At 36.0% G+C, this 25,010-nt stretch overlaps 1 protein-coding gene across 1 annotated transcript in view; it reads left to right on the top strand.

The window, feature by feature from the left end:
• The first annotated feature begins 8,344 nt into the window (after positions 1-8,344).
• The window catches only part of LOC127962871 (FERM domain-containing protein 3-like), a 57,453-nt gene continuing 40,787 nt past the window's right edge, over positions 8,345-25,010 (top strand). Inside the window, exons 1-2 of the mRNA XM_052562469.1 lie at positions 8,345-8,557; positions 24,446-24,550. Of these exons, the coding sequence (XP_052418429.1) occupies positions 8,453-8,557; positions 24,446-24,550 (210 nt within the window). The 5' untranslated portion in view covers positions 8,345-8,452. The remainder of the gene's footprint in view (positions 8,558-24,445; positions 24,551-25,010) is intronic.

Genomic DNA, 25,010 nt, shown 5'->3' with positions numbered 1-25,010 from the left:
CATCTTGTGCATTACACGTCACACCCTGATGTTACGTGTCCTTACGGGACCTTTACGGGTTGTGTGACCATAGAATCTAGGACATATCCTAATGACAATGAGGAATTAATAGTAGTCAGAAGAGGATCTATGACTTCTGGAAGCACCTCTTTTAGGAGCTTAGATGGTATAGGGTCTAACATACATGTTGTTGGTTTAGATGATTTAACAAGTTTATACAATTCTTCCTCTCCTATAGTAGAGAATGAGTGGAACTGTTGGGAAATGTCAACACTTGTTGAGGCTTTACGAACAGTGAAATGGTTATGGTATAGCTTGAATTGCAATACACTCTTATCAGCCAATCATATTCAAGGACCAGAAAGAACTGTTATAAAGAACAGAAAATTAAGTTTCTACAATATTTAGTAGTAGCTTATCAGTGGTGACTGTCGGTTTATGTGCATATGGCAGAAATGTATGGAAAAATCAATTAAAGACGTAATCAAACAGACGATGAACACTATTAACAGCAAATATTATATGATGCAATCACACTTGTAGCAGTATTTGGTAGTTCTGTATGTTGTTTCAGGGTTAGCATCATCTGAGGTCCTCTGGGTTGGCATCATCTCTTCTCAGGTGTTCTGGATCCAGATTGGAGCATGAAGAAATCTGTGGCAAAACAGAGAAACAAATAGAGATATGATTAGTCTAGCTGCCATTCCATCCAAGTCAAATTTATTAGTTTAACGCAAGCTAAAGAATAATAATGCACATTTGATCAGATATAACTGCAGTCCAAAATTATGAGATGCATTATTTGAATAATTTGACTAGATTTAAACAGAGAGAGTGTGTCTGAACCCGAACATTTTTAGGAAGGCTATTCCAGAGTTTGGTATTTTCTTATAATATTATCAAGCGGCAACATGTATATTGAAAATAGCAGTGGACCTAGGACAGATCCTTGTGGCACTCCATATTTTACTTGTGATAAATGAGATGATTCCCCATTTAAATAAACAAAATGGTAGCGATCGGACAGGTAGGATCTAAACCATCTTAAAGCCTGTCCCTGAATACCTGTATAGTTTTGTAATCGATCTATGAGTATTTCATGATCTACAGGTGCTGGTCATATAATTAGAATATCATCAAAAATTGATTTCACAAATTCCATTCAAAAAGTTAAACTTGTATATTATATTATTTCATTACACACAGACTGATATATTTCAAATGTTTATTTCTTTTAATTTTGATGATTATAACTGACGACTAAGAAAAATCCCAAATTCAGTATCTCAGAAAATTAGAATTTTTCTTAATACCAATACAAAGAAAGGATTTTTAGAAATCTTGGCCAACTGAAAAGTATGAACATGAAAAGTATGAGCATGTACAGCACTCAATACTTAGTTGGGGCTCCTTTTGCCTGAATTACTGCAGCAATGCGGTGTGGCATGGAGTCGATCAGTCTGTGGCACTGCTCAGGTGTTATGAGAGCCCAGGTTGCTCTGATAGTGGCCTTCAGCTCTTCTGCAATCTTGGGTCTGGCATATCACATCTTTCTCTTCACAATACCACATAGATTTTCTATGGGGTTAAGGTCAGACGAGTTTGCTGGCCAAATAAGAACAGGGATAACATGGTCCTTAAACCAGGTACTGGTAGCTCTGGCACTGTGTGTAGGTGCCAAGTCCTGTTTGAAAATTAAATCTGCATCTCCATAAATTTGGTCAGCAGCAGGAAGCATGAAGTGCTCTAAAACTTCCTCGTTTACGGCTGCGTTGACCTTGGACCTCAGAAAACACAGTGGACCAACACCAGCAGATGACATGGCACCGCAAACCATCACTGACTGTGGAAACTTTACACTGGACCTCAAGCAACGTGGATTGTGTGCCTCTCCTCTCTTCCTCCAGACTCTGGGACCCTGATTTCCAGAGAAAATGCCAAATTTACTTTAATTAGAGAACATAACTTTGGACCACTCAGCAGCAGTCCAGTCCTTTTTGTCTTTAGCCACTTCTGACGCTGTCTGTTGTTCAAGAGTGGCTTGACACAAGGAATGCGACAGCTGAAACCCATGTCTTGCATGCGTCTGTGTGTAGAGGTTCTTGAAGCACTGACTCCAGCTGCAGTCCACTCTTTGTGAATCTCCCCCACATTTTTAAATGGTTTTGTTTCACAATCCTCTCCAGGGTGCGGTTATCCCTATTGCTTGTACACTTTTTCCTACCACATCTTTTCCATCCCTTCGCCTCTCTATTAATATGCTTGGACACAGAGCTCTGTGAACAGCCAGCCTCTTTTACAATGACCTTTTGTGTCTTGCTCTCCTTTTGCAAGGTGTCAATTGTCTTTTGGACAACTGTCAAGTCAGCAGTCTTCCCCATGGTTGTGTAGCCTACAGAACTAGACTGAGAGACCATTTAAAGGCTTTGCAGGTGTTTTGAGTTGATTAGTTGATTAGAGTGTGGCACCAGGTGTCTTCAATATCGAACCTTTTTACAATATTCTAATTTTCTGAGATACTGAATTTAGGATTTTCCTTAGTTGTCAGTTATAATCATCAAAATTAAAAGAAATAAACATTTGAAATATATCAGTCCGTGTGTAATGAATGAATATAATATACTAGTTTCACTTTTTGAATGGAATTAGTGAACTAAATCAACTTTTTCATGATATTCTAATTATATGACCAGCACCTGTATATTGTCGACAGCAGCACTAAGATCAAGTAAAACTAGCCATGAGATGCAGCCTTGATCTGACACCAGAAACAAGTCATTTGTAATTTTAACAAGTGCAGTTTCTGTGCTATGGTGGGGCCTGAAACCTGACTAAAATTCTTCATAGACAGGGGCGTCGGACTGGGGGTAAAACCAGTACTGATTACCAGGGCCCCAAAGGAAGAGAGGGCCCTTAAAAAGTCTGGAATATATTTTTTTAAAGAGCATAATACTGATCCAGTTTAATAAATCCTACAATGAAAAACAAGCATGACACATCTCAATTCATTGTTTTGTATTTTTTTAGGGGAACCGGAGGAGTAAAAGCATCAGACATGATGTATGAAGATGCATGTTAGAGGACAGGCAGCTTGAATGTTTTCGCTCCTTTGTCAAGCTGCTAATGTCTTTAATATCTGTTTGAAACACCAGACACTCTCTTAACCAAACTACCACTCTACAACTTTTAAACTTTGCATTACTGCATAGTTCTGTTAGCCTGATCACAGTGAACAGAAGTTCTGCTTCTACTCTGTAGAATAAATAAACTTATGTTCTCTGCACTGTGATTTAAAGGCATACGATCCTGCGTTCTTTTCAATAAAGATGCTACTTTTTCAAAGTGTGTTGGTTGTTTATGCTTGAAATGAACTGTTATTTCATTCATGGAAAGTATTATGATTTTAGGTAATGAATGTATTGACAGTGATCAGTCCATTTACTTCACTCAATAAATCTGTAATACTTGGAGCAGGATGTACTTGAGAAAAAAAAGCACTGAATACATTTCAAGGTTATGCTTGAAGCTGACCAGTTTTGACACTTTACATCTGATCTAATTAAGTTGGCTTGAGAAAGCCAACTTACTGAAATCCTATTTAAACTTCTTCTTCTTCTTCTTCCTCTTCTTCTTCTTCTTCTTCTGGCCGGAAAATTTTTGGACACCTACTCCTCCTAGACTGTTTAAGCTACATACTCCAAACTCGGGTAAGACCTTCATACTGTTCTGACTCGGTGTGCTATATCTTTTCAGACTGGTTTGAGTTACGGTTTTCTTAAAAATTTATATTAAAAATCATAAAAATGCCCATAGACTTTCTTTGACCGGATATTCAGATGACCCAAGCTCCAAATCCCATTAGACTCAATCAAGCTTTGATGCTAATCAATTTAAACTCATTCAAACTCATCTATCTATCTATCTATCTATCTATCTATCTATCTATCTATCTATCTATCTATCTATCTATCTATCTATCTATCTATCTATCTATCTATCTATCTATCTATCTATCTATCTATCTATCTATCATAGATCATAAATCATGGTAAACTATGATAAATCATGCTAGAATCAGTAAATCATTCTTGAACATGGTAAATCGTGGTATAATATAGTAAATCATGGTAAACTGTGGTAAATCGTAGTAAATAATGGTAAACTATGGTAAATCGTGGTAAATAATGGTAAACTATGGTAAATCATGCTAGAATCATAGTAAATCATACTTGAACATGGTAAATCATGGTATACTATAGTAAATAATGGTAAACTGGTAAATCATGGTAAATCATGCTAAACTATGGTAAATCATGGTATACTATAGTAAATAATGGTAAACTATGGTGAATCATGCTAAACTATGGTAAATCATGCTAGAATTATACTTGAACATGGCAAATCGTGGTATACTATAGTAAATCATGGTTAACTATAGTAAATCATGGTAAATCATGGTAAACTATGGTAAATCGTGGTAAATCATGGTAAACTATGCTAAATCAGGCTAGAATCAGTAAATCATACTTGAACATGGTTAATCATGGTATACTATAGTAAATCATGGTAAACTATGGTAAATCGTGGTAAACTATGGTAAATCACAGTAAACTATGATAAATCATGCTAGAATCAGTAAATCATACTTGAACATGGTAAATCATGGTAAACTATGGTAAATTGTGGTAAACTATGGTAAATCATGCTAGTAATATGCTAGTCGCATGCTAGAAACATGCTACCAACATGCTAATCATGCTAAAATCATGCTAGCAACATGCTAGTCATGCTAGAAACATCCTAGCAACATGCTAATCATATTAACAACATATAGTCTAATGCTAGAAACATGTTAATCATGTTAGAAACATGCTAGCGACATGCTAGCAATATGCTAATCAAGCTAGAATCATGCTAGCAAAATGCTAATCATGGTAAAATCATGCTAGCAACATGCTAGTCCCATGCTAATCATGTTAGAAACATGCTAATCATGCTAGCAACAAGCTAGTCGCATGCTTGTCATGCTAGCAACATGTTAATCATGCTAGAAACATGCTAGCGACATGCTACCAAAATGCTAATCATGCTAGGAATATGCTAGCAACAATGCTAATCATGGTAAAATAATGCTAGCAACATGCTAGTTGCATGTTAATCATGCTAGAAACATGCTAACGACATGTTAGCAACATGATAATCATGCTAGCAACATGCTAGCAAAATGCTAGTCACATGCTAATCATGCTAGAAACATGTAAACAACATGCTAGCAACATGTTAATCATGCTAGAAACATGCTAGCGACATGCTAGCAACATGCTAATAATGCTAGAAACATGTTAGCAACATGCTAATCATGGTAGAAACATGTTTGTCGCATGCTAATCATGCTAGAAACATGCTAGCATTATGCTAATCATGCTAAAATAGCGCTAGCAACATGTTAGTCGCTTGCTAGAAACATGCTTGCAATATGCTAATCATGTTAAAATAATGCTAGCAACATGCTAGTCGCATGCTAGTCATGTTAGAAACATGCTAACAACATGTTAATCATGCTAGCAACATGCTAGTCGCATGCTAGTCATGCTAGAAACAAATGCTAGCAACACGCTAACAACATGTTAATCATGCTAGCAACATGCTAGTCATGCTAGAAACAAATGCTAGCAACACGCTAATCATGTTAAAATCATGCTAGCAACATGCTAGTCGCATGCTAGAAACATGCTAGCAACATGCTAATTATGCAAAAATCATGCTAGCAAAATGCTAGTCGCATGCTAGTCATTCTAGAAGCATGTTAACAACATGCTAATCATGCTAGTTGTTGCCAGATTGGAAATGTCCAAGTATCAGAAGTTCAGAATTATCGTATTTGGAAGAAAATTATTACAACAATTAACTACAATTTGACACGACCTGCAAATTACCACTAGGAGTATGGTTGGACGGAAGCAATGCGACAAAAATACTATCCCATAATTGTCCACAACAAACTTTTTTTTCTAGTTACATTTTACACTTCATGTCACATATGCAGTTGTGACGAGTGGGGCGGGGCCAAAAGAGACGTGGGAACAGGAGCGAGGCCGGTGGAGTGATTGGAAATGAGCGACACCTGCTCGACCCACCGGTCTCGAGTCCCACGGAGGAGATGGAGGGATATAAAACCGGAGTGACGACAGTGACGGACGAGAGAGGACCAGGCCTGGGTTTTATATCCCTCCATCTCCTCCGTGGGACTTGAGACCGGTGGGTCGAGTAGGTGTCGCTCCTTTCCAATCACTCCACCGGCCTCGCTTCTGTTCCCACATCTCTCGGCCCCGCTCCACTCGTCACAGCAGTGTTTAAAATAAATTTTTGTTCCTTTAAAGGCACGCTGAAGAAACAATGTATTTTTGTAATTAATTTGTAAATGTTTTAAATATACATTTATGTATTTAATTTATTTAGAGCATTACACACGTTAACCTAAAAAAGGCTTAGAAAGCTGCTTAGCGTAGCCAGAAAAGAGACTCTGGGTGTGCATATGAAAATCTGGGTGTGCCACATTTATTGTCAGATTACTGTGGACAATTATGGGATAGTATTTTTGTCGCACTGCTTCCGTCAAACCATACTCCTAGTGGTAATTTGCAGGTTGTGTCAAATTGTAGTTAATTGTTGTAATAATTTTCTTCCAAATACGATAATTCTGAACTTCTGATACTTGGACATTTCCAATCTGGCAACAACTGTCTGTTGATGTTGGGCCCGGGGAGGGAGAAACATCCTCATCAGGTGTAAAGTTAAGCCTTTAGTCCAGCTTTACATCAAGCCAAGGTTTTTTGCTAAAAAAAAAATTAAGAAAGGAGCTCTGCAACATATTGCTAGCTAGCAATGTGCAATCAAAGATTATCTGTTTAGTGTTTATATCATAAACTGCTGGGGTCACAGTCAGCTCCTGTTTGCTGATTGGTTGGCAGTCCAAATGTAGGCAGATATATTTTAACAAAAATAATTTAAAATGTAAATTACATTTTAACATTTTTTGCATTATTGCACCATATATTGGATTATTATTTCTGTGCCTCTGAGAGTATGATTTAGAATGTTCAGTGACGTCACAGAACTGCCAGATTCAAACAGCTTTCGCGCGTTGGCTGGCGCTGAGCCAGAGACGGACGCGCTCAGAACTTGTCACATATCACAATTAATATGCAGTGTTTTCAACCACATAATGTTTATTTTAGGTTTCAGACATTTAAATATACATAATCACTAGTAAAACAATAAACTTGTAGTTTGTAAAATACACACTGATGTCTATGGAAGCAGCAAATATATCAGACACACATAGCAGAACAATAAAGTTTACTCTATTCTTCGTTCAGTTCAACAGCCACTTACTTTTCTGTATATCGGGAGAAACTGGGGAATTCAAGTGCTTCACGTTAAATCGGGCTGACAGGACTCTGAACTGCAGCGCTCATCTCGTTATAGATCAAGATAATTTATAAAGGTTTTTAAACGAAGTATTGGAATATCAGATAGTTGACATGGTAAGCAAGTTTGTGTATATATTTTAATAAATTTAATTTAATTTCTAAGTAAACAACAATAGCCCAAGTTTAGTAAACATTTTTTATTGAGACTATAAAAAATTATTCTGCATCTATTTTTAGGTGTGCCAGCTGCCACTCTGGGTGGCACCAGCACACCCTGGCACACCCTTGGCTACGCCACTGATTCATGTTCATTAGTGTTTTTCACAATTTACTCGTAGTAGTGTAGCGTGTAATATCAGACTGTTAATATGCATTAGAGCTGGAAATTTGTCTGCAAGTTACATCGCTTCACCAGTAGTTGGCGACAAGTCCTAATGAATCTTTATGAATGATTCATTGAATGATTCATTTAACACATTCTGCCCATTTTACCCACAAATTCGGACACTGTTGTTTAAAAATCAGAAATGTTCGGGATTAACTGATAAGGATTTCAAAACCTTTTTGAAAAGTTTTTAAAGCCATATCAATATAAACATTTCCATGATATTTTTCTGATCGATTTCTTTCTGGTACTTGCTATTTTAAGTAAAAAAAAAAATCACACTTAAAATGTGTGGTTAAAACATGGATTGTCTGATCGTTTATTATTAAATTATCAGTTTATTATTTATTTAATATGCAGCAGCAACATTCTAAAAATTCCTGTATTTTACAACAAAAGCATAGGCTACTACTTCACATTTCATTTTATGATGGGATTGAATTGATGGAGGGAGGGAGGGAGCTCAGGAGGAGGGAGGGGAGAAAAGCGAAAAGGGGGATCGTTCTCCCGGTAGTAACGCGACGTTTCTCTTTCCTCCTCTCCGCTGGCGACATAAGCGACGCGCGACCGACGCCCCGTGCTCCTCTCCCAAACCAACAGCGATTTGTTGCTTTGCGATGCGGGACCCAGAGCCATGAAAATGCTTCGGTTCCGGAGTCCGAGCATCTCCTCCCTCACGCAGGAGGTCCGGTGCACGGTTCGCCTGCTCGACGACTCCGAGATCGCGTGCAGCATCCAGGTAAGCGCGCGCCCAGACACGCGATGCGCTTCTGTACTGTACTGCGATTAATTGATAGCGCTTGTTATTAATGCATCGCGTTAAACTGGCGGACTGGCCTCTTTGAGGTTTGTTCAGGTGGAACACGTCTCGAGAGTGATGATGACGCTTTCGTCAGGGTTTGCGCGTGTCATTTTTGCCTGGATCACTGGATCGCCTGTTAAACAGTTTACGCCCTTGACTTTCTTTGTACACAAGAAAGATTCATACACTCGTTTATTAATAACAGAACTGCGCAAAATGAAACTGGTGAAAGCCTGTTGGATATTTTAACGCTGTGTAATTGAATTCGCGGTGTTTTGTGGAGGTTTTGGGAGAACATGATGCAAGGCAGCACGTACTCTCTCTTAATAATAAAGGTGCTTCACGATGCCATAGATAGAAGAACCCTGTATTGTTGTTGTTTAAATGGTTCAAGATCCTTTAACACCTTGAAGAACCTTCCTGTTGCATAAAAGGTTGTTTGTGCCGAAAGAAGGTTCTCCAGATTATAAAAAGGTAAGAAAGAGACAGTTCTTCTCTGGTCTCGCTGTGAAGCAGCTTTATTTCTCTGAGTGTAAATGTGTCTAATGCGCCGAATCATCTTTCTTTCTTTTCCAAGTGATGAAAGATCGCTGAGAAAGTCTGTGATGGACAACAGTTTGCTGTGGGGACTGTCTGTTTCATTTGTAAAGTCTAGTCCCTTTTTGTTTATACCAAGCAACTGTGTTTCAAAGCAGTTGTGAAAAAGAAGTAGCTACAATTAATAATTATGAGAATAATAGTTACATAACGATTTAAAGGAATGCACTTGTTTTCGCATATTATTTAAAATGATATGAGTTTATATATATATATATATATATATATAGAGAGAGAGAGAGAGAGAGAGAGAGAGAGAGAGAGAGAGAGAGAGAGAGAGAGAGACTTTAGACTTTACAAATTATTAAATACAATTGTTGAACTTAAAAGTTTTTTTTACTCACTTAAGTAGGACTTTATTCGTCATTTAGTAATTCTGTTGTCTTTGAAATATGGTTAAAGTGTGCTGCTGCATTTATAAACTAAACATTCTTTAATGTCTTTTTTGTTGAAACTTGTATGTCATGTATTTAAATATATTTGTAATGACTCATGATGAAGTTGCAGTTTAGTACATTTAAATATATATATATATATATATATATATATATATATATATATATATGACTTTAAAATACAAAATAAAACTACAGTTGAAATAATGATCAAGAACTTTACAGCTTTACCGTACTGAAATATACTTTGAAGTGAAACTCTTAATTTGACATTATCACATATTGTGCTGTTAAGAAACAGCTATGAAACTGTACATTCTTTAAGTACTCTTAAGTGGTCTTTTGTTTCATTAACATTATCTTTAAGTATTTCTTTATTATTATTTTTTAAAATATAGCCTACTTTTAAATGTTTAAGTAGACTTTAAGTGAAACTTTGAATACAAGCGTATTTCACAAGTATATTTTTTTATTTTAAGTATATTTCACAAACCAAGGGCAACTATGGCATGAAAAAACAAACAAAAAACACCCATGATGTTACTGCACTTGAGACTTGAATAACGCAGTTATTAATCACTCGGTTAGTCACCGAGATTTTGGCACTGCATTTGGAAAACCAATGGAAGCACTGCATAACGTCTCAATGTACTGATGGTCCCCGAAAATCCTGTCTGAGCAGGCGGCTCACTAGTTTTTGAGACGCAGCCGGTTAATTTCATCCCATCATGCTCTCTACAGTATGTTCCAGTCGAGATAAATGAGCAAACCCGTTTCTGGGAAAGACTCTTGACAGTGCACTTCCTTTTAAAAACATTCTTGGAAACAATAGAAAAATCCAATCCACTGCAAATCTGCATGTCGTTTTGCTAATAAAAATATAATTGAATCTGTTAAGGCCAGGAGGCAGCTGTAATGCAGTTACTGATGCAGGCTTACAGGTAAGTGTTTGATGATAACTGATGATGATGTGGATGTGTAGTCTAGCTGGCGCTAATGGAAGGAACATCTATTTCCTGCCTTTCATTTTCAGAAAACTACACTATGATGGTGAAGTGAGGAAATTTTCCTCTTATTATGGTTCTACCTCGGGTTCAAGCTACTCTTGGATCAGTAAAATCAGCTAAAATACTTTCTACTTTTCTGAAGTGTCTTTTCTTTAGGAGTAAAAAGTGGAAGAGGTGAAGTGACAGGAAGCAATGACGGGAAGATTGATGTGCATCCCGGTCTCTTTTAATACATTGTGTCTCGTTCTCCGGTGTGGTGTTTATAAACTTTTGAGCTAAAAGCAGGAGCGTTCTGTTTGGTCTTATGAATATTTCAGAAAGCCACGGGGCTCTAATAGCTTCTTGTTCTGTGATGGCTTTCTCCTGCATATTTCATGACCATCCTCATTGACAGAGGCTGCACCTCCGTCGGTGCACTTTTACATGTTATAAGCACTTGATTCTTCTTTTTCATCAGCTACATGAGGAGTTAAATGCAGAGTTTATGTCCGTTGTGTCTTGTATGGTGTAGGTCAGCAGTTAGTTCTGGTCCTTGAGTTTGATTGGCCTGAAGAGAGACTTTCCACTGTGTTTGCTCATTCAGGACAGACTGTCAGTCCCACCCAATCTCATCAGAAACCGTAGCTTTACAAGGTGGCGTTTTGAATGAATTCATGCAATGTGATTTGTACAGAAATGTATGGAAAAAAGCACCCAGGTGTGTTTCCATAATGTACTCAAAGTGCTTTATTTTCACACGTGCGAAAAAACTAAAATGCTAAAAATGAAAACTTTCCCTATTTGCCCTATTTTCACGCACGTGGAAAATCAAAAATGCTTAAAATTAAAACTTTATATATTTTTCTAATGTGAGACACCATGTATATGAACTAAAATGTGCTGTTAACATACTATCTCTGTATTAAAAACAAATATTTAGTTACCACTCGAAGTACACTAAATCCATTGTTTAAAACAGTTTTAAGTTAAGTTTAAATTTCAAGTACAAAATTTGTGCATGAAAAAATTGTACTTCATGGAAGTGGACCATTTTTCCCCTCTGGGCAGACTGTATGAAAATGTGTCAAAATAATAGTGCACAAATTCATACAAATTAGGCGTCAGTTCACCAAAACATAAAGAAGTTGCTAATTGCGATGAAAGGTGGTCAGCATTAGAGGGAATGATTACGTAACTTTTAACCACTTCTGGGTAGATTTCTCGCAAACTGTAGTCCGTTACTGATTCAAAATTACATGACAAACTTTGTAGTCAGTAATCTATGACATTACATATTTTCGGTAATATAATAAGATTACTTTTAGATTACTTTTACAAATATTACAATATGTCAAGTTTTGTGAAGGAACTGCAGGGTTTTTTCTGTTGTGTAAATCATATGCAATCATGTAATGAATAAAAAAAAAAACTGTAGTCTGATTATTAGAGTGTTTTAATATGTATCTATAATATAATCTACAGATATTCGTATTTGGAATATGATTATGTAATCAGTTCCTACCTAGCTGCTTTTTGCACATTTCACCGATACACTCTTTTTATGAATGAGTCATTGAATTATTCACTCAACTGATTCATTACACTGATTCATTTAGGAATGAACCGCCGCTACTAATTGTTCTGAGATGTGTGACCACCAGTTTTTTTATTCTTTGTTTGGAACAACTGTTTTTGGGAAGGATAGATGAAGTAAAATTAAAATATCTAAATTTGAACTTCTTGTTTATTAAACGTTTGTAGAAAAGCAATGTCCCCTGGTCTGAATATTAGCTGGTCTGTGATCCTGTGGGGTACAACAGAACTCTTTCTGTTTCCATATGGCTTTAGATGAGTCATAAGAGAGAGAGCAAAACACGGTGAATGACCACACGCCATTATTTTGATAATTATGTTAAAATTATAAGAATGAAACGCAATCTAGGAAGCTCTACACAAAATGGCAATGTTAAAAGAAGTACCTTTTGCAAACAAAGTTCATCAGGGGAGTGTGATTTTTGTAAGCGAATTCAAAATCGGAATTTTATATATTTAATTTCCCCATTCATCTAATTTTCCTACCATTACCATGTCTTTTATAATTTCTTTAATAATCTCTCTTAGCGAAAAATACAATTTAGGAGCATTGTGTGACTGTCATGTTTTTCCTAAATATTATTTTGGAGCCAAAGATTCTGTAACCTGAAAATGAGCGTGACGAGAACATCATAAAAAAAAACGATCACATAAAGAACTTTTGTATGTAACTTGTATGTGACTGTACCAAAACATCGGTGGGTGTGAAAATTAGGCTTTTTTGATGATTATTTAAAAGTCCTTATATTATAACAACACTTGCAATATATCTTTTTTTGTGTTTGCTTGGTCAAGAATCACTATTTCTATAGTGGTATAGAAATCACAACAGCACCCAAACACCTTGTAAAACATATTAAAGTACACCACACGGAAAACTCTAGCAGCCGGTCACAACCCACTAGAACCACAATGGGTTTTGCGAAGGAAAAGCATAGATTTTTAGATTTACAAAAATGTTTAAAATTTTTGCAGTTTAGAAAATGCAAAACTCTATTTATTTATTCACTTGTATTATATATATATATATATATATATATATATATATATATATATATATATATATATATATGTATATATATATATATATATATATATATATATATATATATATATATATATATATATATTTTTTTTTTTTTTTTTTTTTTTTTTTTTCAAAAATTGCAATTGAAACATCCATGAAATAATTTAGACTGTAGAGTTTTTTGGGGCGGTGTGTTCTAGTTTTCTGTCATGAGAAATGTACTGGTCTTAATCAAAAACATTTGCTTGTGTTTGCCTGTTTTGAACAGAATGAAACCATGTCAAGTTCTAGACAGTGTGCCCCGTCAGTGATAGAGGAATCAGCATATTTCAGTGTCTAAGAAGTAAATGTGTGTGTGTGTGTGTCTGAAGGACAGATCGCTGATGCATTATTAAGGCAGATCATGCTCTTCAGTGTAGCTGCTGCATCACTCGTGCGCTACTGATGCCTTTACAATCCTCACGCAGACAAAACCCCACTAAATCAAGCCACACACAACATTTGCAGTGCCTTAAGGGATATCAAATATGAAATCAACATTTTTTTTTTTTTATAACATTGAATGTCTGGAACTTTAGAGTTTGAAAGCATGTTCTTTAAATGAATATATACTATTGTAAATGCCATGGTGATCCTTTGGTATATGGTACTGTAAAAACATAATTTGTAAAATTAAAATGTACAATACAGACCAAAAGTTTGGACACACCTTCTCATTCAAAGAGTTTTCTTTATTTTCCTGACAATGAAAATTGTAGAGTCACACTGAAGGCATCAAGGTTTTATTTGAGCAAGAAGGAGAGTGATGGGGTGCTGCACCAGATGACCTGGCCTCCACAGTCACCGGACCTGAACCCAATCCAGATGGTTTAGGGGTGAGCTGGACCGCAGAAAACAAGTGCTAAGCATCTCTCGGGGAACTCCTTCAAGACTGTTGGAAGACCATTTCAGGTGACTACCTCTTGAAGCTCATCAAGAGAATGCCAAGAGCGTGCAAAGCAGTAATCAAAGCAAAAGGTGGCTACTTTGAAGAACCTACAATATGACATATTTTCAGTTGTTTCACACTTTATTGTTATGTATATAATTCCATATATAATTCCACATGTGTTAATTCATAGTTTTGATGCCTTCAGCGTGAATCTACAATTTTCATAGTCATGAAAATAAAGAAAACTCTTTGAATGAGAAGGTGTGTCCAAACTTTTGATCTGTACTGGCTTTACCATCTGATTCCATCCCTGTACCATGGTACCACCGCAGTATTTTTTTCTAAGGGTTATTAGGTGCATGTTGTAGCTTTAGACATGGAAAATTCTGCTCGTGCTGTTCTTAAAAATGCAGCGGTGTCATCATTGATTAAACATTGCTATTTTGGTATTAAACCAAATGCAAATTGCCCCATCTGCAGAAATGTATGTCTCATCTTCTCTCGTTCCATCAATAAATGTCCGGAGAGCAAGAAGGAGAGAAGGTGGTGTTGTGGTGGAGACTATTAATAGTGCACATGCTATTCTTATCCTCCTCCTCCATGTGCTTTGATGAGATTATTTTGCAAGAATGACTGAAGAAAGAAAAAAGGGATGATAAAGCAGGCGGGGAGAGAGAGAGAGAGGGGAGAGGGGTGTAAATGAATGACGTGATAGCTGTGGCGGTGAACGATGTGTCAGTGATGTGCTGTGAATATAGACTAAGCTCTGTGCTTCAGACAGTGTGCACGTCTGTGTCTAGAGCGCAACTATGTTTTAGTGCTTCGTAAAGCTGTTCTTGTTCTTTCGCTCAAACGCATTTCTTTTGGCAAATATTTTGTGGATATTGAAAAAGTGATTTATAATTGATATAAATCACTTTATAAGTGATTTATATAAATTATATATATGGAATGATATTGCGGACTTTATTCAAAAGGAATTGCAAATTGTATTTGCAATTGCGTTTTCAGTTTGTGGACGATTAAAATATGGGAAACACAATTGCAAACGGACGTTGCATTTCCATTTAAAATTTGGCAGACACTGTGCTTTCGCTTAAACGAAAATGAAAACGGTAATGCGCGATTTGTCCGCAATATTATTCCATAATTATAAGCGAAATGTGACAAATGTATAACCTTTTAATCCTAAAATATGGTAAAAAAGTTTTTTTAATGGTAGACATATAGGTTTAGTCTATAGTCATTTTTTTAATACTGTCTATGATATGTCCTTATTTAGATAGAAAGCATGTGTGTGTGTGTGTGTCCTCCCGCTCTGCTTGTACATCAGTAGCCCGAGGCAGTGCCGTGACAGTGTGTGGTATGTGATGATAGATATTTTAAGAGACAACAGCATGTTTGGCCAGTGGGGATATATGACCCGTTAAACACACAAACACACACTGATACACACTCGTATCTGTCACTTACAGCACTTCTGCTGGAATGAAAGCATATTACGCTCCGTAGAACAGCCCGTTCAGCTGATGTTCTGCATTTCAAGCTTTAAGATTGTTTATTTCATATGTGGTTTGGTATATATCATTCTAATATGCTGATTTATTATCAGTGCTGGAAACTATTGTGCTGCTTAATAATGTTTGGGAACCTATGATACTTTTTTTTACAGGATTCTTTGATGAATAAAAATGTATATATTAAGAGTTCATTTTTAAAATGAGTTTCAATGTTCAAAAATAATGTTTTTTTTTTTTTTTTTTTTTTTTTTAAATCCTAAAAACTAAAACCATAAAAGACAATAGAAGTATTTTTTTGTAATTAAATATAAAGAGCTGGGTCAAAAAGTTCAACTAATTGCATTTAATATACATTTAAACTATACATTAACATTTAATTATGTGTTGAAAATGTATAAAGTATATGTTTTTTAAAGTATAATATTTTCATAAGTCATCTTTTTAAAAGTACATGCTAAAGTTTACTTCTTTTTCACGAGGTAACCCAGAAAACAACATGAAAATTCACTCAAGCTGTCATTAAATGTTTTATGATGCAGTCAAGAACCAGTGTGATTGTTACAGATTCATTCATTTTGAGAACAAACGAACTATGCTTACCCTTTTCAGCATCCTGTTGTCTTCACAAGCAGAATTAATGATCATTCACTCTTAAATGCTAGGTTAAATCAATAAAAAAATTTAATTACTCAATTTAATCATTGAAGTTAGTTTAAATAGACCATCCTTCGGTTATTTTTCTAGCATGACGTGACTTTAATAGTCTTGAATGATCACAGCCGATCAGTTGGAAATAGTGAGTCACTCACTGTGGCATCCGTACTTCCTCCTAAATGTTCTTTTACAAATGATTTTCTGTATTCAACTTGACATTTTTAACTATTAACATCGTTAATGACAGTGTTTTGAGTGAAGTTGTGACACCATAACATCTTTGAAACAGTCACATGCTGTCTTTATCTGCATGCACTAATAATTGTGCTCTTTTCTAATGCAGGAATAGCTTAATGGGTTGCAAGCAAAATGTGGCAAATGTCAACTCACCAATTATTCATACAGCCGACGACATATTCAGACTTCAGGTCTGCATGCATAATCGAAAATGGCAATTGAATGTAATGTAAATCAGTGAACATGGAGTGTTATGTTGCACTAGTATCTAATTATAAATCATGAAAACATCAAATACATTAGTCCACTTTGGCTTTCAAAACACAAGATACTGTAGGTGAAGTAGCTGATGATCAAATTAAGATTTTTATTTGTTAATGGAGCATGAGATACAGACAGTAACAGAAGAAAGACTTGGGCAAAGGCATCATCTTACTGCAGCAGGTCAGTTTCACTTCAGACCTGTTGTCAGCAGAATCCACTTTCCTGTGCTCAGGGATTACTCAGGGAACAGAGAAATGCTTCTATGGTTTCAAGATTGCTCCCATTATAGCCATAAATGTTGCACAGGTCATCAGGGTCAGATCCAATACAGAACAATTCAGGAGGACTGTTAAATGGATTCAGAATCTGCAGTGTGAAATGTCTGTGATATCGACGTCACAAAGCAAAAAACAACAACAAAAATTCAACATCTCGCACAATGAGCACCTCATTTTTTTTAAAGACAGTATGTCCATAAGAAGTAGCTCATGGCAGTAGTTCAAGCTTTAATATCTCAGATGATAGAAAATTCCTTATTAAAGAATTTACAGGCTGTTTGTGTCATGACATGTTAAGTCATGTGGCATGCAAAAACCAATAAGGTTTGATGTTTGGCCTACTAAATATTTGGTGATTGATTGAATTTTGGGAGGAGTATGTCCATCTAATCTCCTAATTAATACCGGGATATAAAAGCATTCTTCTACTGTTTTCCATTGTCAGTAGTTTCGGCATATCTCCTTCCCTTCTCCTCCTCTCTGAGCCCTTCTATAGTTGTTTACAATGTATCCTATAGAAATTGCTTTAGAAAGGTGTGATCACATTTACAGTAAGTCTACAATAAATCTGGATGAAATCCACTCATTTCAATTGGAATGTGATTAGGAATTTTGTGTGAAAGATTTCCTGAGGGCATTTTTGTTGGTCTAGCATAATTGACTTTATTGACCAAAAGAAAGCTGCTTGCTTTAAAAGTGACTTCTCTGTGAGCTGTACTTCATATTTCACTATTGACAATAGACCTTTTAAAAATTCATCAGTGATTCGCCAAGAGTTGGATTAAACCACTGGAGTTACCTGGATTAATTTTACGCTTCTTTTATGTCCATTCTATTTTTGGAGCTAGAATCTTTTGGACCCCATTGCATTTCACTGAATTGGTAAAAACAGCATGAGCATTCCTCAAAACATCTTCTACTGTGTTCTTTAGTGATCATACTCATAAGAGTATAGATGAAAGCAAAGACAGAATTTTCATTATTGGATGAGCTATACATTTAATTGCGTTGTTTTTTGTTCTTCTTCTTTAAAGTTAATCACACACATTTTATAGATAAGCTGGCAGACAGACATTCTTTTTATTTTAAAAATGTGATACTATGAGATTTTATTCCATGTGTGGACCTTTGAACAGCATCCAGCGAAATAAGTAGAGATTCTTGTTACAATGCAGAGATTTTAAGAATCCCAAATTAGGTAGGTCCCTCAAGATTGCCTATGTAAGATATGTATATGCGTCACCATACCCACAAGCCTTTAACATTGACCAGTCCTTCCTATGCATTTGGGCCAAGGACAGACTAAACCATTCTGAGAAAATGAGGGGTTAATGGGAATCGACAAAGGGTTTGTCTTTCACACATGGTCAGGTGCTCAAATAAGTATGCATGCTGCAAAATGCTAACATCTGCCTTTTCCATAATCTTCTATTTTCTTTTTCTTTTCTTTTTTGTTTACTCAGATTTATTAATTTACACTCTTCCCTGTTTTGCTCATGTTCCATGTCCTCTGCTTAATGATATGAGCAGATTCTTGCGAACTCTGGATTAGCAAACATTAGACGTTTAGTTCTAAGCGAGACACACTTATAATTGATATGGCATGGGTATTAATTACTGAACATTTTATCTAGGGCAAAGCTTTCACGGTCCTAAACTCTGTTTGTTCAGACTGTTCAGCTGCTGACAGAGGCATTGCTAATGCTAAGTGAATCTTGGAGGGATTTTGGAAGGTGGAGAGTTAAAGAAAAAGCAGCAATGCAGTGTGGTTGCTTTGTGTTTCAACTTGTCTTTCACGCTATCTTGTTAAACTCCTTAATATTTAATAACCTCTCCTCATCTTGCCTCTCTCTCCATCATGCATGCATGCTCATTCATTAGAGGTGTTTGTTAAAGCAAGTATCACTATAACTAGTGCTCATTTGGTGTATAGAATTAGCATTTAAACAAACCATAACATTTAACATTTCTAAACCGGGTTTAACAATTCAGTGTTTCCCAAAAGCATAGTTCCAAAAAAACTAACAAACAAACAAAAAAAAAAAACTTGTGGATCAACCCGTGGTAAGAAGCAGAGTTTTTTATTAGTTTGACATGTGGAGTTTCATTTTACTTCTTTTAGTTTGTCAAGAGAATGTACAGTTTCTGAACACTGGTCTCTGTAAATAAAGCAAAACAAAAGAAAACAAAAACTGTGACAGTCGTCCCTTAAAATGTGAATTATTACCAGCAATAATCTGACACTAATTACACTAAAACCTAACAAAAATCTATAAATGGATTAATAAACAGAAGTTATTATTCCACCAACTGCGTGACACTATTAACAACAGCTCTATATTGTTGAACCAATGTGATTTGAACAGATGTGCGTCGAAGTTACTAAGATTTTGCGAAAGTCTTGACTAGCAAGCAACACCATAGAAACCACAAACAGCATCCTACATTAGTGTACCCTAGTAACACCCTAGAAACTAAATAACACCCTCAACAGTGGCAACTAGGGCTGTCACATTATTACATATTTCACACCATGGTTTTATTGTGGTCAAAAGAATTCACCATAACGATATATTGTGATATCTATAGAAACATTGGGGTGAAAAAATGTATCATTTAAATTAATTTTTACTTTATTTAGTTTTTCTTTTTCACCCAATAAACATTAGGATACTGATAAACACAGGGCACAAGACTCAGGCTTTCTCTGTGAATAAATAAATCTGTGTAGCTCCCTATAAAATAACAAGTGGGAAAATACTGTCAAGTTCAACAGTATGATGAATAAATATTATCATCAAAATTCATACTTTAACCTGTTAACTTGCATATGCATATTTAAGCTCTTTAGATCGTTTGCACCATCCCCAATGAAGTCATGCAGTAAGTGCGCTGCTAATTCAGTTTTATGTGTGCCTGGAATGGCTGCAGATTATTAAGTGCATGGCACTACAACCAACTTAACATTTTACAGAGTTTAATATAGCAATGTGGTCGCTCAGTTTTTCTACATCAGTTCTAATTGTGTAATAGATTTGAACAAAGAAATAAAGTGCTACACACAGGCCATATTGACCAGGACTTTATTGCGAAAAAAAAAAAAAAAAAGACAAATTAAAGAAAACGCATTACGTATTAAAAGAATCACCCTTTATTTAGATATATGAACACCAAAAACCACTGTTAACAGGTTAAAAACAATCGCAACTTTTACCTGGTTATCATAAAAGTCCTGTTCATTTTAAATATTGTGGTTATCGCCAAAAACAGTATATCGTCACACCCTAAATTAACACAATATTGATATTTCATGCTTTGAATATCACGATTATCATCAATACCGGTATATTGTTTCACTAAGGTGACCACCCGTCCCGCGTAGGGCGTGCGCGCACAGCGTTTGAAGTCCAATCCATGCGTCCCACAAATTGAGACTGTGTCACGCATAATCAATGCTCAAATTGACAGTTTAGCACGCTACTGTAGCCACACCCACCCCTCAGTTGAACTGCTGACTAGGTTGTTGTCAGCTTTTTCGTTGTTGTCATGACAACGCAAACACATGCATACCAGACACACTGGGAAGGAACTTTTAGATGCACGCTTTCCAATTTTGAAAAATGGAGAAAGTGTTTAAAAAGAAAAGGTGTGTCCTGTTTCAAACTGTTTTTTTTTTTCATGCACCTGCCTTTACTAACATGCAAGTTCACCATCCTTTCTCCTCCTTTTCGTTCCGTGAACCTCTGGAGTTGTGAGTTTAGACTTTTTTTTAACTGTTTCAGTGGTGTTGAGCAACTACAATTCATTTTAATCCTATAATTTTATATAATAATTTATTTAAAGTGAATAAATTGTAATGAAAAATAAATAAAATTAAATAGCTAAAGTAAATCGTAAGTGGAAGTGGATCTGTCAATTCTGTCATGAGCATATATTAGCAATTACACATGTTTAGGGCAATAGGGCATTATTAATATATCATGTAAGGTGGTATGTGCTAGAAATGCGTAAACCACTATCAGTGAGTCTGCCCATGGGGTGGGGGCACTACCGCGCAAGGCAGTGTCCCACATTGTCCCTCAGAAACATACCCCTTGTCCCCCCTTGGGCTCATTAGCAGGTGGTCACCCTATGTTACACCCCTAATGACAACATACCAACAAACACTCAGAACACCTTAGCAACCACATAGGAACACCCCAGAAACTATAAACAACACTGTAAAATAGTGGCAACAAAGTAACAGCTCAGAATACCTTTGTATTTTAGCAACACCACAACAATTAATCTAAACACCGCAATGATCACGTACCAACACCCTTAAAACCAATAGTGGCAACACACCAAAATTCAATCAGAGCTACTTAGTAACCACATAGCAACACCTTAGAAACCACAACTAAAACAGGTTGGATAAAAGATTTAAATTGTGGGCAAATAAGGGAATTAACATTTTTGCGCCATCATTGAGAAAGTTGAAATTTAATTTATTTTTTGCATATGTCCAGAGATAGTAGATAATATACAGCAGATAATAAATACCTGATGGGTGTGCTTTTGGCAGCCATTAGGAAAAAAGCAATTACACATAAATGGTTAAAACAAGAGAGACCAACATTACTTTTCTTTGTAAAAAGAAAAACAGGTTATACTTTGCAATAATTTAATGAAGGTTGCATATAATTTATAGTTAAAACATAATTGTACAAGATAGTCCGTGGTTGCATTGAGCAGTGTATGTAACTTGAAATATGCTACATGATTGTACTCAAATGAATGTTCACAACAAACAAAAATAAGATAGAAAAAAAAAAGAAACCACAAATAACACCCTGCAATAGTGGCAACACACCAACAATTATTCATAACACATTAGCAACCACATAGCAACACCATAGAAACCACGAACAACATCCTACAATAGTGACAACAAACTAACAATCACACCTCAACAATCATATAGCACCACACCAACAATCACAGGTCATTATTGTAGGGTTTTCTATGGGGTTTCTATGGTGTTGATGTTTGGTTGTTATGGTATTGTGAGTGGATGTTGGTGTATTGTTACAATTCTAGGGTGTTATTTGTGGTTTCTAGGGTGTTGTTAATGTTTGCTAAGGTCTGTGTTTATTACACCAAGCTGTTCAGAGTGGTGCTATGTGATTGCTAAGGCGTTTAGATTGTTAGATATAACACCTTAGAATTGTGGCAACAAACTAATTACTAATACAGTTGAATAATGTAGTTCTTTCTATATAATAATAATAATAATAATAATAATAATAATAATAATAATAATAATAATAAATAAGTCTTTCATTATAAGAGAAGAGACAAGCAATGATATGAGAAATCTCTTCTTATTTCTGTCCACTGTAGAGCTTGACCTATATTTCACATGTGCGGAATAAGACAAACTTGTTTTGTATGCATTAACTGCAGCTTTCAGAAAGATGTTGATATTGTTCTTCATATACTATAAGAGTAGAATGCCCAGCCTAGTCTCTCTGTTGTGGTATTGAGACCTCGCTCTTAGTGAGATGTGTTTCACACATCAGGAGTGTGCTATAGCACCCTGCGTCACATATAATAACAGCAAGGTCAAAACGCTGATGGTCATTAGAGCTACTCAATGGAGCAGAAACACTGTCCTCTATGAGACCATAAAGCCATCATCACTGAACGCTAGTGTGCAGCATCATGGCTGTCCACACTTGCACTACCTTAACATACATTTTCTGTATTTTAACGTTTTAAAGATTTGATTCAATTTTAATGTTTGACTTTTTATTATAGAATTGTACATTTATATTTACATGTAGTCATTTTGCGGATGTTTTTATCCAAATCTTAAAATTTTGGGGAACAGATTGGGGAACAGATAAAGCAATTCTTCTTAAAGAGGCAAACAGACACAGGAAGTGCTCGTAATAGCAAGTTTCAGGCGTTGTTCAAATAAGTACAAGCTAGAAAGGGAAAGAATAAATAAAGTGAAAGATTTAAAAGCTGGGTCGAAACGAGATGAGTTTTCAGCTGTCACTTGAAAATTGTCGGGGATTCAACATTCCAGATAGGGGTGGGGAGATCATTCCAACTGCCGGGAACGGTGAACGAGAATGTTCTGGAAAGTGATTTTGAGCCTCTCTGTGATGGTAAAACGAGGTGTCACTCACTAGCAGATCTCAGACTTCTGGAAGGGATGTAGACTCGTAATCGTGAGTGGAAGTAGGTGGGTGCTGAGCCTATGGCTGTTCTATATGCAAGCTTCAATGTCTTGAACTTGATGCGAGCTGCAACCGGTAGCCAGTACAAGAAGATGAGAGAGGTGTAACATGGGCTCTTTTGGGCTTGTTGAAGACCAGCCATGCCGCTGCATTCTGAATCATTATTAGAGGTTTGGTTGTGCTTGATGGAAGTCCAGCCAGAAGAGCATTGCAGTAGTCCAGCCTAGAAATGACGAGGGCCTGGACAAGAAGTTGTGCAGCATGCTCCGTTAGAAAGGGCCTGATCTTTCTGATGTTGTGCAATGCAAGCCTGCAAGATTGAGCAGACTTTGTAATGTAGTCTTCGAAGGTCAGCTGGTCATAATTAGATTACATCAAGATTTCTATCCTAAGTTGATGGGGTAATTGTAGAAGAACCTAGCTGAATGGTGAAATCATGCTTTAGAGTTGGAGTGGCAAGGAACACAAGAAGCCCGGTTTTTGCCAGGTTGAGCTGTAGGTGATGTTCTTTCATCCATGCCATGATGTCCACCAGGCAGCCTGAGATCCGTGCAGCTACTGTTGGATCATCTGGTTGAAATGAAAGATATAGCTGTGTGTCATCAGTATAGTGATGTGGACAGAACGCACTGATAAGAACACAAAACATTCTTACTTGTGGTTCAGTGAGAGAGTCAGATGTTGATTCGATAACAGCTCAGATGGATTAATTGAGTTCATTCAGTGAATGATTTAAATTGATAACTTGTGAGTCTGTAAGTCATTTTGTGTTGTTGAATAAAATAACCAGACATCACTCAAAGGACATTTCTTAATCAATCAGATTACACTGGTTGTATTTTATGAGTGAATATAGCACAATAAAAAGTCAATAAATTAGATAATATTAAAAAGATATTGACTTTTGTCATATTTTGTCACTAATGTTATTACATTTAGTCCTTGTTGTAAATTGATGACATTATACAGGCAACAGTGAATATGATAATATGTTTGTAAGAACTGGCTCGCTGTTTAATTTTATCCCAAATCTCTGATGTAATGACCTGTCTGAAATTGATTCAGATTTGACTATGGCTTTGATTTGTAGTCATCTGATTTTTCTTTCCTCTCCAGAGAGACACTAAAGGACAGTTTCTCTTGGATCATGTGTGTAATCACTACAGCTTGCTGGAGAAGGATTACTTTGGCATCAGATATGTGGATCCAGAGAAACAAAGGGTAAGTACACATTCACAACTCTATGGCTTCAATATTCAGTAAGCAAATACTGACATATACGTTTAGGTAACTTCAACAGATACACTGTTTAAGCATTTAAACCTTACTTAAGATGAATATCATTGCATTAGGTAAGACAATATCGCATTAACATCTAAAATGAACTCCTGCAGGAGTTTTTACACTAATTACACTAACACAACTGCGCAAGTAAACTAACGGTAAGAACATTATTTGTGAATAATTTAAAATCCTGTCTCTTGAGTAGCAAGTACACTACCGGCAAAATGTGGGGTACACAGTAAAAACAGTAATATTGTGAAATATTGCAATTTAAAAAAGTTTTTTGTGTTCTGAATATATTTAAAAAAAATAATTTATTCGTGTGATTTATTCAAAGCTGAACTTTGAGCATCACCAATCCAGTGACTCATGATGCTTCAAAAATAATTTTAATATG

The sequence above is a fragment of the Carassius gibelio genome, chromosome B8 (genome assembly GCF_023724105.1).
Source record: "Carassius gibelio isolate Cgi1373 ecotype wild population from Czech Republic chromosome B8, carGib1.2-hapl.c, whole genome shotgun sequence".
Classification (NCBI taxonomy): domain Eukaryota; kingdom Metazoa; phylum Chordata; class Actinopteri; order Cypriniformes; family Cyprinidae; genus Carassius; species Carassius gibelio.
Note: the sequence above shows the minus strand (reverse complement) of the source record. Positions and strands in the feature narration are given on the sequence as shown.